Source organism: Lepidothrix coronata, unplaced genomic scaffold, assembly GCF_001604755.1.
Source record: "Lepidothrix coronata isolate B3197 unplaced genomic scaffold, Lepidothrix_coronata-1.0 Scaffold295, whole genome shotgun sequence".
In the NCBI taxonomy this organism is placed as follows: Eukaryota; Metazoa; Chordata; class Aves; order Passeriformes; family Pipridae; genus Lepidothrix; species Lepidothrix coronata.
In genome coordinates, this window is record NW_016690475.1 from 471,943 (window position 1) to 490,077 (window position 18,135).

The window sequence follows — 18,135 nt, forward strand, 5'->3', positions numbered from 1 at the left end:
AATAAAAAACAATGAAATCAGTAAGGTCAAAACTATCAAATACAGTATTTGGCTGGAACATGACATAAGACGGAAAACCTATGTAAAACCAGATTTTTTTAATAACTTTTCAATATAAATATAGTATTTTTCATCTCTATAAAATAATTCTAGCAACTAAAAAAATATTCAAACACCAACAAAGCAAGCTGTCTAAATTTAATAAGGAGTGGGACAAAATTTGCATTCAAAAATTGTGTAATAGAAAAAAACCACTGCAATAGAGAGGATAAGGAAAAGAAAGGCAAATTACCTAAATCTTTTCAGAAAGGGGCTAATCATAGCTATAGCAAACAATTAAGAAACTACAGACATACCGTCATAATCTCTACAGCGTTTCTTTGGCAGCGGAGGTCTTCCGTAGGAGTTGTGGTCCAGCTGCTCTTCATGGAACTCCGACCAGCTTTCAGTAGTGTTGTTTCCATGATGAGCAGGAGCAATAACAGTAATAGTACTGCTCAGTGTAGGGACAGGGTAGTGGCCAGATGAAATATTTGTCACAGAAGAAACTGGAGTATAATTGTTCTCTAATGGATCTGTTCTATCCATGTCATATTTTGGCTTTCCCAAATCTCTCTCTGTAACAAAAAAATAAAAATAAAAATTATATTGGATGATTCCTTTTGCACATTTTCAGCAGAAGTAGCCACTAACCTGTGTAAGTATTTTTACTTCATATCAACTCAAAACACATGATAATTGAAATGTTTTACAGGTTGCCCAAAGTGCCTGTGGAGTCTCCATCCTTGGAGTTATTTATAACCCAACTGGTCCTAAGCAACCTGCTCCAGTTTATTTGCTTTGAGAAAGGGTGTTGAACTGCATGACTTTCAGAGGTCTCCTCTAACCTCAATTATTCCATGATTCTACATTCCAAAGGTTTAATCAGAAAAATAATAACCTGAGAAGTACCTAGTCATATACAGGGGGTATTTTAATAACAGTTATATCCATAGTAGAGCAGATACCCTACTTAACTTCAGGCAGAGTACATCTTCTTCAGTGATGCACATATTCTACGAACTTCAGACAGAAGGTTTTTCTGAATAAAGGGAAGCAATGACTAGGAAAGGGTAACCATCACTTGAAAAGACTATAAAAGTTACAAATCTTTAATGTTTCAAGACATTGTTATTGTTGTATCTTAATTTTATCTTCATTTTATGTTGCACTCAAATGCATATACTTATTGCATGCAAAGCTTTCTCACAATAGGGGAAATAATGGTGGTTGACAGGTGTGGAACACTCCTGGGTATATACAGCAAGGAAAATGACCTTTTATTCTGGATACATACAAACTATTCTCTTAATTTCCTAATATTACCACCAAATAAACAGTAATCATCCTGATTAAAAGAGAACAGTTATGTCTAAGACAGGACAAAGACAAAAAAATGACTCTCAGTGCTCTTTTCCAATTTATCATTAAAAACTATTGAGGGGAAAAAGCATCCTTTTCAGCTGAAAAAATGGCTCTGTTTTTAACTAAGTTTAATTCTAAAAACTACTGTACTGAAGCCTTAAGTCCTACAGATATATGCGCAAATGCAAATATTTACTGTAATAATTCCGGCCCCTCCCTAAAATTAAATGAAATGGAATTACATTGGATTTTTCTGCCTCTCTAATGACAATGCTTAAAAATGTGTCCAGCATAGTCATCTCAATACAAAGGTATTAAGGAAGAATGGAGAGAAAGAGAGGAAAACAAGCCCTGAGAACACTATCTCATAAGCCTCATTTCTTCAGCTAAATTTGAATAAAGAAACAAGAACAATAGAGGAAATTCTAGTACATCTTCAACACAGTTTTTAAGCTTAGTATCTAAATTTTGTAGGAAACATTCACCGTATTTTAGAGACCAACTGTTGGTACCTCTGCTTCGTGTTCTGCTCCGGCTTCTGCTCCGGTCTCGATCACGGTCCCGCAATCTCTCTTTGCTCCAACTTCTACTTCTACTCCTGCTGTAGCTCCGACTCCTCCCTCTTCGTCTGTTATATCGATCCCTATAGGAATCTCTTCTGGGAGGATTTCTGTCATAATCTCTCTTCCGAGAACGTTCATCTTTTTTCCTTTCATCACGGCTTCTAAACATGAAATTAATTATGAGAATTATGAAGCTGTAATTTTAAATCTTAACTACCATTAAAAGCTTCAAGAAATGGCAATGCAAAATTAGAGAAAAGTTATAAATTGTATCTAACTATGGCTATTCCCTTCGTCTCAGAAGAATTTTAAAATTAATTTGGTTTATTCATTTTACCACCCATAAGATTTTTAAAACACATATAAATTTCTGTTTCTGCCCAATACTGCATCTTCCCCAAATTGAAAACACCAAGAGTTATTGAAGGGAAGGCTTCTAAATTAAAATTCAAGCTCAGTACCAAGCAGAGTAAGTACTGTAACATAAACTACAAATCTAACATCAAAATGAATTATAAAACTCAAACGTGACAGCTGTGCACAACTCAAGAGTTACACTGTCACTTATATACTAGCCATTTAACTACATATGCATAAGACCAATAAAAGTCTTCTTTTTGGGCTTATTAGGTGACAATAGAGAAAGAAAACATTTAATTTAGTAACATCATAAAAATCCAAACCCATCTGAGTACTAATATCATACAAAGGATTAAGTAAAATTTATTACCTGGTATCTCTGTAACGAGAACTTGACTGAGGAGGGCTGTGATTTAATCTTCTAGAGAACTTTTTCTCTCGCTCTTCCTCTTTAACTATCTGAATTCAAAGCATATACATTAGCTCAAAACACAAGTATACTAAAACCCAGAGTTCTGCACAGCCTACTAAAACCAAAAACTCAAAATGTTGAGCAAATTCAACAGTAACACTGAAATGGAACATTTACCATTTAATATAATTAAAGAATCTTCATAATGTATTAGATTTCAATTTCTAGGAATATTCAAAGCACTGCTTGGGAGAAAATAAAGTAGAATAATCCATCCTTATAGTGTTGCAATGAAAATACACCTGCTTTTGCAACAGGTGGACAAAAAACGTTATTAATGTTTTGGGATGGGATATCCAAAAATTGACAGCAAAGTCTTTTCTTCACCATCAGGTTATCTGGTTCAGTTCATACCCTCACACTTCCATGTAGGCAAACCTAGGCTGCTGTTGAAAAGCACAAACCTACTCTTCTGGCTCAGTGAACAACATACACACCTGCGACGGAAGGATGCTACCTGGATCAAGCAGCTGAAGGAATGAGGATTGCCATTTAGAATGGTAACCTGGATTTATAGTGAATTAAAGGGCACCATAACTACAACAGCAATCTTGAGCAGAGAACTAATCTAGGTTGTACTGCAACTCCTACACTACTCAGTAACTTCATTTACCTTTGCTAGTCGAAACCACTTTGGTCTACCTTTGAAGCACCCACTTCTGTTGAGAAAAACTATGTAGCAGTGTTCAATGTGCCAAGCACAAATCTTCTGACATATTTTAATGCTATCATGTAATTTGTGGAACTATTACTAATAAATAAGTACACATTATGAAGCTGAAGCACATAAGCAAATTACATGAATGAGGAAAAAATTATGTACATTTAAATTAAAATCAGTGCCCACCTCTTCTTTTTTTGTCTCTTTTTCTTGGTGCTGAAAAAATTCTACTTTCAGGCTTCCTGACGATGGCTGCTCTGGTGGAGGTAGGTAGCTTTTTGTATTCACAGCATCAAACAGTTTTTCCACAAATATCTGAGTTTCTACAAGTAAGGAGCAAACAAATAGCCGTTATCCAAAACCATGAATAACACTTGCTCTAACAATAAATAAATAAATAAATAAAAACAAAAAACCCAACCAACCAAAACCAGCATTCAGCAAAAAGTTAAAACAATGAAGAGTATTTTCCTTAAATACTCTGTTCCTAATGTTATATTTAAAAAGGACATTTACCAAGTCAAGAAACATGTCAACAATGACCATGTTTCACAAAAGTTTTCAATTCTTGAATTATTTAATGTTTCTTAATAAAACATCTGAAAGAATATTTCTGGAATATATATACAGAATTTCAACACTTGCCCAAAGAAGTTGTGAATGCCCCATTCCTGGAAGCATTCAAAGCCTGGTTAGACAAGGCCCTGAGCAACCTGGTCTAGTGAGTGGCACCTCTGCCCATGGCAGGAGGGTTGGAATTGGATGATCTATGCATAATGAGCCATACACCTGAGATTTTTTGTAATTGCTTCATGAAAACTGAATTACATTCTTCAATGTAACAAAGCTAATAAAGAGGTCAATGCACAATTCCATGGTAAAAGATTGTTTGAATGAATTGAACAAGACAGAATTTTAACTTAATTGTTAAGACAAAGCCCATACCTTTCTGAAGAAATACATCCAGCTGATCAACACATAATGCCTTCAGTTCCTTTTCACTTTTATCCTTCTTTACCAAAGCCAGTACATATTTGGCCAGGGCAGATGGATCTGCATCACATCTGCAAACAGATTAATTAGAAGAAAAAAAGGCAATTAATTACAGAAATAATATCTGAAACTGGTATGACCAATACATACACAGGGCAAAAACACTTCCTAGCAAAGTAATTGAAAAATACTCAGGGGTGTTTTTCAAAACATAATCCAGATACGTTAAGATTGCTAAGTATCACTTCTCAAGAGAACAACTGCCTAGAATATTTCCTAACAATACTGCACAGAAAACACGAGAGCAAACTAGAATGAACTATTTAGAGTGAAACAGTATCAACTGCCTAGTAGTATTAAAAATAATCACAAAGACAACAAATACTTCCATAATTTCCCCAAGATGGAATCACTAATCCCAAATGTAATACTGAGTATCTGTTAACGGGGGGGAGGGAAAATCAGTCTCTCAAGAGAGACTCAAATATACTTCTAGAGAATCTTATTATTACTTACATATGAACACCATAAAGAGTAGATTAACTGAAAAAAACTCAGTTTCAAAATTCCAAAGTCATATATTATCACAGAAACCTCCCTAAGAGGTTTCTGAAAATAAAGGGAAATTAAGGGATCATTATCCACTTGGCATCTGAATTCAATCTAAAATTAAGTACGGAGTGCTTCAGTGCTGAAGCTGATGGACTCGTGCACATGAACAAAGAATTTACAACGGAGTAAGCCGTACATCCACATTCAGTAGAACATTATTTAATATAACTGGCGTATTTTTTATACTGTATCACAAATAGTAATCTACAATGAAGTATTGGTGCTTTAGAGTAAAACCTGCCAAAGCAAGTGAGACTACTGCAGAAAACCATTTCATGTTTCATAATTCAAAGACAGTAACTAATGAAATGGTGAGACACTGGTCTGAAATACCGTTATTTAGCATAAACCAAAGGAAGACTTCGGGCCCCACAATATCAGGCAGGATTTAAGGGATGCACATCAGTTGTGTGAAACAGACAGCTAGCTTATCTGGGTGGTAATCAAAATTAGTACTAATATTTTAAAGAACTACTAGAGGAAAAAAAATGGAATGACGCATCCTAACTGCACATTCTCTCTAGCAAAAATAACTGAGAAATAGGTAAAATTAATCCGTGGTCAGGGAGCTGCACTGAATATGAATATTACACAAATACTGTTCTAGCATATTAGTCCAACAGTCACAATGAAGGTATAGAACAGAAGTTCCAAATCCCTTCCACAATAAACAAAATTTAAATGCTGAATCTTAATTATCAATCCAAATGTTGATCATTGAAATTACATATATTTTGGACATTGGAAGAAATCAGATCCATCACCATACTGCACCACCTAACACCCCTCCCCAAAGACACGTATCTCCTGCACAGTAAGCAACATCCCCCCGCAAACATATCTGCTAAGCAAAGGAAGCTCATCTGTCAGCATCCATTCTCAGGAGATCTTATGGATAGCCTGGGCCCAGCACAGCGCCCTGAAGTTAAAGGTCAGAGCTTCAAAGGTAATTCAGCATCCTCTAGAAAGCAGGCAGTAGTAGAATTTCATGCTGTAAAAGATACTTGAGATCCTAGGGGATGTACCACAGTAGTCTGTATTAGTCTGCATTATTTATAGATACAGGACATGGGAGTTCATAGTCTACATTCCAAAAGAACCCATGCACACTGAACGAACAAAATGAAAATATATACTGTTAATAAAAAAACAGACTGCACACTGACTGAAAATTCTTCAGAAATTTTTTACATTTGGTTTGCTCCACTCAGATTTAACAATTCTTTATCCAGAAGAAAATGCTGTCCAAGCACTCACAAGTCATCTTGGAAGCAGGCACATAACCTTCCACAGTGAGAGCAGAACGACTACGGAGACTCTTTAATGCTACAAGCACCTGAGCACACCAGACAAGCAGATTATCCAAAAGCCCAAGGCTGAAAAGTTTTCACCACAGGCCACAATGAGGGTTCTCATTCAGTACAGCCCCCAGTAGGCCCTAAGACCAGCGTTTCATAACTTTTCAATCCTTGAATTTGCAAAATTATTAACTTTTTTTACCACTCTTTCATGCAACTTCAATGGCACTTCAGGAGATTTTCAGTACTCTCCCAGTTTCAAGCTGAATCATGCCTTGGAAAATTAGTGTGCTGTTTTCATCGTAACAGGAAAACAATTTTTTGGGAGGCAACTATTTTCATGTGATTATCCTCAGTTTTTCTTCACCTTTCTATTCTTCACAAAAATCAGATAAAACATTATAAGCTGATTTTTTTTTAATTTCAATTTTCACAAATTTAGTTCTCATCTGATAATACAGTCAGCTGTCACTGTAAAAAATGTGCTACAACTTATTTAAATGACACGTGCACTCAAAATTTAGTGGAGGGAAAAGACTGAAAAAAAAAAACCCAAGAAAAAAACCAAGAGTCAGTCCAGAAAGTAAAAACACCCTGCTTTTAGTTACTGCAATGTACTTTAATACTCCAGCTCCTACAGTATTGACTATATGACAACCTCATATTCAGTTTAAAGCAATTCCTCTCTCATGAGCAGGATAGAAAATGGAAAATCTTTTCTGGAAAGCCACCTAGTCTCCAAAACAGGTAACAAAAAAACCCAAACCACAAATCACCACCCCCACCCCCAAAGACAGACAAACAAAACCTGCAATACCCCCAGTCCCCCCCAAAAAACCCCAAACCCAAACAAAACCAACAAACAAAACTCCAAAACACAAACAAACAAAAACTTTAAAAATAATGAACAATTAGTGCTTTCAACCCTCCCTGCCATGATGACTTTGAAAACCTTAGCAATACTGTCCATCCCAGGACTTGAATTCCATCCACCCAACTTCAAGACAGTCTCAAGAAAATATCCTCACTAAAAATGTACTTTTCATTACCAAAATACACGATCACTTTTTCTCGTGGCAGTGTCTTAGCATTTGTCACTCTGTATGCAAGACAACCACATATGAACAGTTAAAAACAATTGTCCTGAATTCTACTATTATTCTTCAATGTGTACAGGGGAATTTCTAGAACAGGAAGAACTTACATGCTTTCAAGTTAAAATTGTATATTTATTTTGGCTATTCAACAAATACCTTCTTTTTAAATACTAACAGATGAATTACTTCAAATTGATACTAATTAAGCAATAATGAATACAATGCATTTTGTGGTAGACTGAGATGGAGAAGATGCTTTTGTAGGTCAACAGTATGATTTAATGTGCTTTCTTTTTACTTTTTAAAATTAAACTGCAAATGATCTTTACGCAGACATAGGCTGACTTCCTTTTTCAAGTACTGACTTGAAACAGAAGTCTCCTCTTCCATATATGTTGTTCAAAGCTTGAAAAAACCCACAAACAATTGATCTGTCTTCTCCACACTTCTGTGAAGGCTATGCCTGTTTCTGGAAATAGTATTTTAGACAGATCTAGCAAAGGTATAATCTGACCTACACTCCTTTTCAAACTCTCATAAAATGTCCTTTTTCCAGATGATGCTAAAATTAAATTGCTAGAAACTTGAAGCGGTGGAAGAGAGGAGTAACTGGTCTCATGAAGCAAAAAAGAAATTTAAACTGTGAATACAGGAGGTCTGCCTGAAAATTTCTGGTTTTTATAGCTATTAGAGTTCTGGATCTTTGATGATTTTGTTTGGGGGAGAGTAGCTTTTTTTAAACGCAATTCCTTTCTATTTTTTCATTCAAACTGAATTCATAAGTATGGGGTATAAATTCTCCATCCAGTGGTTTAGTGAAAAATCTGCTGGTTTGGATTACAGAGGCTGTGAGTTTTTCTGATAAACAAGTTCTTATGTTCTCTAGTTGACAGTATTTTCTTACAGAACAGCAGCCTTTGTATGTGAATAATATGCAATATGCTTGCTTTATCTGTGTTGTGCATATGTGGATTTTTCACTCCTTTTGAGCTAGCTGTATCAGTTATTCTAAACCTCTTTGTCTTGCATTTTATGCTCTTAGAGTCGACATTGTTTTGTAACAAGTAATGTGAGATTAAAGAAAACAGGAAAGGCACCCATGCTGATGGCAGCAAAATATACTGTGCAGCACAAGGATTTATCATACAGTATATATCTTACTATATTTTTGCATATTATAAGATGAATAAAGTCCTTAATTGACAACTCAGAAAAATTAGAATACCACCAACACATTTCAAATACTTTAAGTTGCATTCAAAACTAAAAGTAAATTTATATTTTGATTCTAGTACTCACTGAATGATACATATTTTCAATTGTTAAATACAGGTTTGAATCCATAGCTGAACTTGAACATGGTATGGTACATCACAGTCCTGAGCAGAAATGTAATCTGTGCATTTAAAGTGTGACAGAAGTTGATACATAACTTCATTCTTATGCTAAAATCTGGCTACTAGGAAAACATTCACATGCACTGAAATGACAATACTTCCCAACCTTGACTCCCAATTCTCCATTCCCTCAACATTTTGTAGCCATGTGCTGCAAGCACTAATAAGCATCTGTAATCATATTTCTCCTCTTGTTTTCACTTTCATGTTTTCTTTAACAAACAAACACCAGCTGGCACAAGTAATCTGAATTAATTTCCACTGCAGCAAGTACATCCCAGTGTGTGCTACAATTAAACACCATAACATGTTTTCTTACATGTTTTCTTCTGAATATATACGATTGTAACTAGTACGTTAGAGCTAAATGTTTTTATCGCTGGTAATGCTTTTTCCCAGTCTGTACTCTCTCAGAGAATACATAGTGTCTATTAAACAAGGGAGATTGCTCATGTAATCCTGCTTTAATAAACAATATTTAAGACGGAAGAATTCTCTTGCTAGATCTCTACATGTTCTTCAGAGAATTATATGGATACCTCAAACTGCTATGCAGTAGATAAAAGCTTCAAAATGGAAAGTAATACCCAATCAAATATCTTGCTCAATCACAGGACAAAGAGTTCAGAACTGCAACAAAGCTCACAGAAAAGTTCAAAATCCTTTTTTTCTGATCTCATCCAGTTTTGCAGTCATTATATGAAATTACCATTTCAAATAAAGAAGATAAACCAGAAGAGAAAAGCTGTAACTGTCAAAGTAACTTTAAGCCTTAAATATTTTAATAATGAATATTTAAGAAGGGGAAAGTAATTTGGCTGAAGAGAACTCACCTCTGTACAGTCTTTTCTTCTCATTTAAATACTTCGCAATTCATTAAACACTTCTCAATCTATCCATTTCCAATACTCAGATTTACATATTTTAAAATATAAAATATTTTCTGACAACGCACTTTGACTTTTATAATCACCACACAATTACAGACGTCAGTCTTAACTTAGAAATGTAGTGTATGTGGAATACAAACTAAAGGTGTTTGCAAAAACATGTTACTGGTGTAGCTGTACATACAAAAGCCCTTATTAGCACAGAGTTTATACTGAAAGACTTTCCTAAAAGTAATCTTAAAAGGCAGATAAGCTAAACTAAAAAATACCTTTGCACATAAATATTGCAGAAGAACAATTTTAAAAGACAGTGAATAGAAGCATCTCTCACTCCTTAAGAGAGAATAAAGAAAACTTTTAATACAGTATGCTGAGGACATACCTTGTCAGGTTAGTGCCCAAGAATGTTTCAGCATCAGTACAAAAACTTACTGAAATGAAAGACAAAGCTCGAGTAATTTTAATGTAAAAGGTACGAAAAGGGAAGAGCGATCTGAAAGCCTGGTGGATTAAATATTCCACTATCAAGTGAGACATTTGGGCATGTCTCCCCAACAGGGCTCTGAACTCTCCACCAAGCAAATTTTGAATATAAGGCTGTTATAACTCCTGTTTGAATGCTCAGATCCACAGCAAAAAAAAAACCAAACAAAAAAACCCCAAACAAAAAAACCCAAACACATCCCCCCAAAACTAAAACACCCCACCATGTGATGAATTCTTAAACCAAGAGAAAGAAGAAGAAATACAAGGAACTATAAAACATCAAGCAGACTCAAGAATGATAGTTGTGAAGTTTATAATATACCTGAAAAATTCACATATTTAAATAGCTTACTAATATTGCCTATCCTGCTCCTTTACCTTCCTCAAATGTTTGTTTACATGACAAAGCACAGAATGAGTAAACATACATACTCTAGGTTTCCTACATATATACAAAGCTGAAGTCTTCTAATGTATTAAATAATGAGCTTGAGGAAACATCTGATATATCTAAGCCCAAATATTTTCCTCTCAGAAAAAACACTTTTCCAGTGCTATAAAGTTTTTCATGCTGCAATTTAACCTTTAAGTCTGCTCTTAATAAGTGAACTGGCCACTTTGAATTGGAGCCTTACAAGAGTAATTACTTCTCGTCATTTTTTAAAAAGTAGTATCTACAGTATTTGGTACAGGTCTGGTACTATGGAGCTGTAGCAAACACTAGAGAAGCCAGCTGAACACTAGGATAATCCTTTATTTTGCTAAAAATTTCAGTGGCATCACAAAACAAACTGCTGATTAAATTTTACAGTTATTAGACAACAACTCAACCATTACACAGAAAATGAATTTGATATTTTTAAGCTTTTGGGCAATATAACCTAATTCCCAGTTTTCTACATGTCTCTTCTATGAAAAAAATCTAGTATTTCAAGGTCTACCCTCTGGTGAAAATATGTGGAAGATGTATACAAGTTCCCCAAGGGGAATACACAAAAGCAGTATTTAACTATACATTATGTAACCTTTTTACAATCTGGGGGGGGGGACTAGGGCAGGGAAAGGGAAGCACTAAGGAAAAAAAATTCCCATGCTGTAGCAGTTAAATCGTAAACCTGATAGTTTCCACAAAATGAACACAGTTACTCACTTAGGTGATAAAAGCCGCTTGGAAGAAGGAGAAGACTGAAGACAGAAAAGAAACTTTCAAAAAGTTTCCTTGTAGCGAAAACACTACTTGTCCATTTCGGATATATTTCATCCTCTTTATTTCAAGCTAATGCAAAGACTCTCAATTGAGACTTCATTGTGGACACAGCTAGTATGCACACACAACTTTAGGATAGTAAAAAACTATGGGGATTTTTTTTTCTTCAGTTTTAAAATTAATCTACAAACCAAAGAGGTGCTGCAAGTCCTGAAACTAGTTCCTTTACAAATTTAAACTATCACAATACATTGAAACCTCAAGACCATGTCTGAAGTCCTCCAGGCGGTGAATGGTCTTGCTGTAAAATAAATTACATGTAGAAGCATGTTATTTATCATACTCTGACCCAGAGAATTAATAACCTAAATTTCAGAGTCTGGTTTTGTTGCCTGAAGATTAATTACTAAAATACTGCTCAGTTCTTGATATCAGTCAAAGTGGACATGGTTATGTTTAAAGGCTGAGAGAAATGCCTTGTACTTTCAGGACTGAGTGGGTGCAGAAAGATGTACACTGCGTATTGGGCAGTGCAGCTTGTCTAATTTAGGCAGTTGTACCATTCTGTTGTGTTGCTACTAAAAAAAATCTATAAAAAGTTACAGCGTTCAGTAAGTAAAATGAATGACAGGCTCATTCAGCAAGATCCATCTTTTATCTCGAAGCACTACTGCGGCTGAGAAGGGCCACTCTTAGGATGCTCACTTTCATTAACCCTCTATTGGTACTTAATGTAATAGAAATACATCGAGGAATGCAACAGCCTCCAATGCTGCTACGAAAATTACAGATGTCGTTAAAACAGCTCTAAATTACATTATAATCAGATCTGACACGTTGATACAGCTGCAGCCTAAAATGCCACCCACAGATTCAAGACAGTTCTTGAGAGGCAGAACAGCTGTCAACTTGCTGGCTGCCCAACACACATTCAGTGCAGAACACAAAACTCATCACAGTATCTCATGACTTGCAATGCAGTCAAGGGGTTCCACTTCACTGCTGATGTTCACTGTAAGAACAAGAAGGAGTTCCTGTAACAGGAATAATTTTCTCCATTGTATTTTCTGCTTTCAACTATACCTTGAAATACCAATATTTTACTTCCGACACAGTATTTTTACACAGAAGCTTAGCAGTACCAACACTTTAAGCTAGGAATCTCGACTTCTCAAACACAGTAGCTCTACATAAATGAGGTGAACAGACTATCAAGTTTCATAACACATGTAGAAAAATAACCAGTGTTAAAACTGACATATCAGTGATGGGTATTTATGCTTTATTTATCTCAGTTATAAATAGCTTCATGCAAAGTGTTAACAAAGGAAGTGAAATGAAGAGAAACATCTACTGCTTTTGAATTTCTTGGGAAGTTTCACAGGAAATGAGAGAAACTTCCTGATGGGCCAATGAGTGTTACTGGGAGGATGGTGTGCCACATGTTTGTAGAAAGGAATGACACGGTTTTCGTTTTAACTTTTTTCTATTCTTTCGATGTCTTGGATTATTAGCATATTCCTTACACCACTATTAAACCTTTTTTATTTGCCAGCTTTCTTCACCACCTGTGTGAAGTCAAAAAATAAGGGTTGAAAAGCATGACAAACAAAAATGGAATAGTGAAGCCATAACTGAACACCAGAGAACACTGATCGTTTGCCATAAAATATTCCAATGATAAATATATTCAAAATAGTCTTTAAACAATTTTGATTTTATTCCATCTGACATAAGTAGTTACAACACCATGTTCACCTCCAGAATTAACCAATGCACAAAACCTTTCCATTTCAATGAGGTATGCCTAAATACTGCATAAGAGTTGTTGTAGATATTATTTCATCTTCCTTGCAAGTTTGATTTAGCAGAGGAACAAGCCTGTAAATACAGTGAAGTGAAAAAAATTAGATATGGGAGCCTTAATCAAGTTGAAAGTAAAATTCAGTGGGCCATATAAAGATTTTTATTAAATTTATTTTATACAAAGTAATTAAAACCAAGAAAATTTTCCATTGTAGAGAATTAGGGCAAGGGGGAGAACATTGCAATGTCTTAAAAGCAAAATGGGTGAGTGTAGCATTAGTACAAAAGAAGTAGGTTTTTCACAAGTAGAGATTCAAACAAATTCAAGAAAAAGAAAAACTGAAGAGACCTCTACTTGGAACTTTGCCAAGCCAGAACCTGATATTCCAGCAAGGACTATGTACACTGTTTATATAGTATCTGGAATGGACTTGCAAAAAAGAAACCCATCACAGTAGATATGGCTCAGTGAGTGCCTTGTTAGTACAGAAATAAGAGGTGACAGGCATATGGTTATATTCCAAGTCTAACATTATTTCCCAATGCTTGACAGAAACCATGCCATGGACAAGAAGGTGTGTAACACTAGAAACTAAGCGTGCTGCTGTCTGCAAGCAATGAGGACAACTGGTGACAAATGCCTTCTTTACGGAGCTGACTGGAGTTGAACATGCAAGATAGTTCTAGTAAAACACAGAGCAGCCACAGCACAAAAAAGAAGCCTCTTCCTGCTTTGTTTACGCTGGTACTGTATTTACATAGCTGTATCTGCAATGGTTCTGTATGTATATTTAGTAATTCTCTGGGCACTCAATGGAGCTGCTCAAAGAGTTATTTCCAAAACTAAAAAAGAAACCTCTCCTTGGAGAGCTGTAGCAAGTTACTAGAGACCCATCACCCCTCAAGCAGAGCTGGACTGCAAATGCTCCAGCATGGTAGCTTTTGCAGTTTCTGCCTCACTGCAACAAGACAAAACTCAGATAAGGCCTCTTTGTATGGATGATCACCAAGGCTTTGCCACAGGCATTAGAGCAGTCCAAAACAAACAAACAAACCCAACAACCCACCATTAACAAAAAATTCCAAATCTTAAACCCTCCATCACCCTTCTCTCCTCCCTTCTTGTCTATGGACAGTTTCCCAGAGGCTCCACATGCAAGCAATCCAACAATGAAATGACGTCCAGTCCACACAATTATGTAACACACTTGTTTCATTACACTAAAAAGCCAGCACTTTTAAGATAGTTTAAATAATAAAATGAAACAATTTTTATGGCTACTTCTATATTCTAATCTGAAACATTATGTTTCAGAAGTACATATGTTATGGTCTTTGGAATAAGCTATATATCCTGATTAAAAAATGATAGCTGCTTGAAAAGGGCAACTTGGAAAGAATATCATATTCTAACTACTCAGTTCTACATAACCAGCACATAGTTACAGGTGTGTAGAGAATTTAGTTACGTTTCTTCTTAACTGCACTTCTCCCCTTAAAACTACACAGACACTACCTCCATAATGATCTAATACAGTAGTGTCTTCCTTAGTCTAGCTAGGAAATTAAGCAGCATATCTTGCAGCTAAAGGTTACAGAAAGAGCCACTAGACAAAACCAGCTGGCACCTGTTTTTGTTTCATTAACAGGAAAAGACAAGCCAAAAATCATTTTTAGGCTATGGCAATATCTCCAGAGGATGAGCACTTAGGGCCTCACTGTATCACTACTGCACCAACAGCAGCTGCTTCTTTAGAAGTAACTTTACATACAGCCAGAAGCTATGGCTGTAGGCACATTTCAGACAGCCGACATCAGATAACCGAGATCAGGAACACCTCCAAGAGTGGTTGACTGCTAGGAAACAACAGTACATCTCCACCAATTCCAACATTTATTCAATAATGCAGTTACATAGGACACTGCAGAAAACTGAATGACAGTTGAATTTAATAGTCCCTGCTGGTTTGTTTCCTCCTAAAACCTAAAAATTCAGAGAACTCCAAATCCACCAGACCAGAAACCACATTTGATCTGCTTATAAACCACATTTAACTTAACAGAAACATGTTGGTCCTTTTAGGAAAAAACAAACAAACAAACAAACAAAAAACCAAAACAGAAAATTGCACTGATCAGTAAAGCTGAAAATTCCAATCTCACCCTCTAACTGCTGACTATTGCTAGCAAATCTCATGGTTTCCTATTCAAACAGAGGATCAAGGAACAGCCCAAGTCTGTTCCAAGCCTCTTAACCAGTACACTCTAAAATACCGACATCAAACTGGTGAGTGCCATTAACAGAATAATCATGCAAGAAAGTATCCAGAGACTAAGAGTCAGTATAATGCAGCAGAGAACTAGATGGATCTACTATCCCAGAACACAACGTGCTCTGTTATTCGAATATTACATTACATTGACCCAAGAGGAAGAGTAATTCACCATCCTTTACAGGATGATGCTCTTTTATTCTCCCAAAATAATATCTTAACAGTTAAACCTTTTATTACAAAGATACTCAGTGCAATTTGTTGCAGGCTAGATTCAAAGTCCACTGAAATTAAGTTTTAAGATTCATCTATTTCAGTGTGGTCTGGATGCGGCACTATGGAAAAAAAGAACACCAGCACCCAAAAAAAACCCAAACAGACAAAAAAACCAACCCAACCCAACTCTCCTAAAAATATTTTACATTTTACAACTTTTTCAAGTTACTTCAGCATAAACCATACAAACTATACCTGTACATACATACACTTAACTAACACCTGTGGCACAAAGCAGACTTCCCCCATCCCCCCATTTAAACTTAGGAGAGTAAAACCGATCGTGGGCAAACATTTCAGAGCAAAAGTTAACACCAGAATGAATTTAGAAGTTCTAATTCATTAGATTTAAACCAACTCCAGCAATTTAATTCAGACATGTTAAAGTAGTAGTTAAAATGACAAAACAATTGTATGCTTTAATCTGAAATGTCTACAGACACCATACTTGCAGAAGAAGAAACCTTTAAAACTAAGTTCACACCTCAGTTCCACTAAAATATCATCCAGAGAAGGAAGACGTAGATTATTTGCAGAGGAGCCCCACTTACTCACATGAATGTTATGCTTAGAGGCCACGGAGATATTCACAAACAGGCAAATTAATCTCTGGAGCTCCTACTCCCAAGCTCTCTTATGATGCAATTTTTATTTGAGGGCATGGAAACAAGAGAGCGCCAAATACTCAAAACAACCGAGAACGATGTGCGAGGGAGTCTACATCAAATGGTACCGGGAACATCCTAGGATCTTGGAGGACGTCCCAGTGGCACCTGAGCTGTCTCGGTGCAGGTCCCCGGCCAAGGGGGGGGAGCGTGGTTATTACCGTCGCCTCTGCGGGGGCTGAGGGGGCACAACGAGCTGCACAAACACAGAGCGTCTCCCGCTCCCCCTAGGCTACAAAGGGAAACAAGAACGCGGTCGCTAGGGGGGGAAGCTGCATCCTCCGGAGGGAGACGGTCCTACCTCCCGGCCGAGGACGGCGACGGGAGAGCGGGAGAGCGGCGCAGCCCCTCAAGGAAAGCGGCCGGGGGAGAAGGGCGCTGGGAGGGCACCTCCCGGGTGTCGTCACGGGCCTCTCTGGCACTGCGTTCCCCTTCCCTGCGGGTTCCCATCTTTTGCAAGGGGCAGGTTTATTTCGAGGGGGCGGGAGGGGGAGGAAGGGTCGCGGCTACTCACATGGGCTCCAAGGTTTTGCTGAGCCAGGATTTCAGCGCCTCGAAGTTTTCTATGATCATTTTAACCACCATCCAGAGCGGCCCGGGCCCCCCGCCTCCCCGCCAGCAGCAGCACCAGCACCGGCGGCGGGGTCCGCGCCGCCCCGCCGCCCGGCACCCTGGCTCCCGCCGCGCCTCCCCGCACCCCCCGCCGAGGCCGCGGTCGCCTCCCGGTTCGGCACAGCCGCCTGGCAGGGGCCGGAGGCCCAGCGACAGGGAGGGGGCGGAACCAGCCCAGCAGCGGCTGCTCCCCGCGGGCCCCGCGCTCGCTGCTCCTCAGCCAGGGAGCGCGGCCCGGCCGCTGTGTGGGTGCCCCCCGCCGGAAGGCGGTGCGGCCGAGAGCCCGGTACGGGTGCGGAGCGGGACGGGACGGAGCGGGACGAGACAGAGCAGTCCCCGCGCTGCCGGAGCCGCAGCGCCCGACAGAGCGAGCGCCGAGCGAACGGGTAAGATGGCGGCGCCGCGCTGTCGCGAGAACCAGGAATCTCGCGAGGGCAGGCGGCGCGCGGGGTCTGCCGGGAGGCGGGGCCGGGCCGAGGAGAGGGGCTGGGAAGGGGGGACGGCCTCGGCCCCTGCCGAGAGGAGCTCTCTGTGGGTCTGCGGTTGGACAGAACGGTGCTCCACTGGCAAAAGAACCATAAAAATCCAATATATTTTACCGGCTCGTGCCTGAAATGCGCATGTACTTTTTTTGGTTTCCTGAAAACCCTGATTGCTAATGTGGTCACAGAATCACAGGATTGTTCAGGTTGGAAGGAACACAGTGGGTCATCTAGTCCAACCTTCTGCTCAAGCAGGATCAGCCTAGACCCCATTGCACAGGATTCTATCCAAAGGTTCCTGAATATCTGCAGTGAGGGAGACTCCACAAGCTCTCTGGGCAGTCTGTTCCAGTGCATGGTCACCTGCACAGTAAAGAAGTTCTTCCTCATGTTCAGGTGAAACTTCCTGTGTGTCAGTTTCTGCCCATTGCCTCTTGTCCTATTGCTCAGCACCACCGAGAAGAGCCTGGCTCCATCCTCTTGACACCTTCCCTTCAGACAGAGACAGTGATGAGGACCCTTATCAGTTGTGTGTTCTTGAGGCTGAACAGGCCCAGCTCCCTCAGCCCTTCCTCATAAGA

General features: G+C 38.3%; 1 protein-coding gene across 4 annotated transcripts in view; it reads right to left on the bottom strand.

Moving 5' to 3' along the window:
- RBM26 (RNA binding motif protein 26) overlaps window positions 1-17,308 on the bottom strand; it is a 55,956-nt gene extending 38,648 nt beyond the window's left edge. For all 4 annotated transcript variants that reach the window (XM_017837201.1, XM_017837200.1, XM_017837202.1 and 1 more), the window contains exons 1-6: window positions 16,975-17,308; window positions 4,406-4,524; window positions 3,647-3,783; window positions 2,698-2,786; window positions 1,917-2,128; window positions 357-617 (exon numbers count right to left, since the gene is read on the bottom strand). In XM_017837201.1, coding sequence (XP_017692690.1) covers window positions 357-617; window positions 1,917-2,128; window positions 2,698-2,786; window positions 3,647-3,783; window positions 4,406-4,524; window positions 16,975-17,045 — 889 coding nt within the window. In that variant the 5' untranslated portion in view covers window positions 17,046-17,308. The remainder of the gene's footprint in view (window positions 1-356; window positions 618-1,916; window positions 2,129-2,697; window positions 2,787-3,646; window positions 3,784-4,405; window positions 4,525-16,974) is intronic.
- Between the last annotated feature and the right edge of the window lie 827 nt (window positions 17,309-18,135).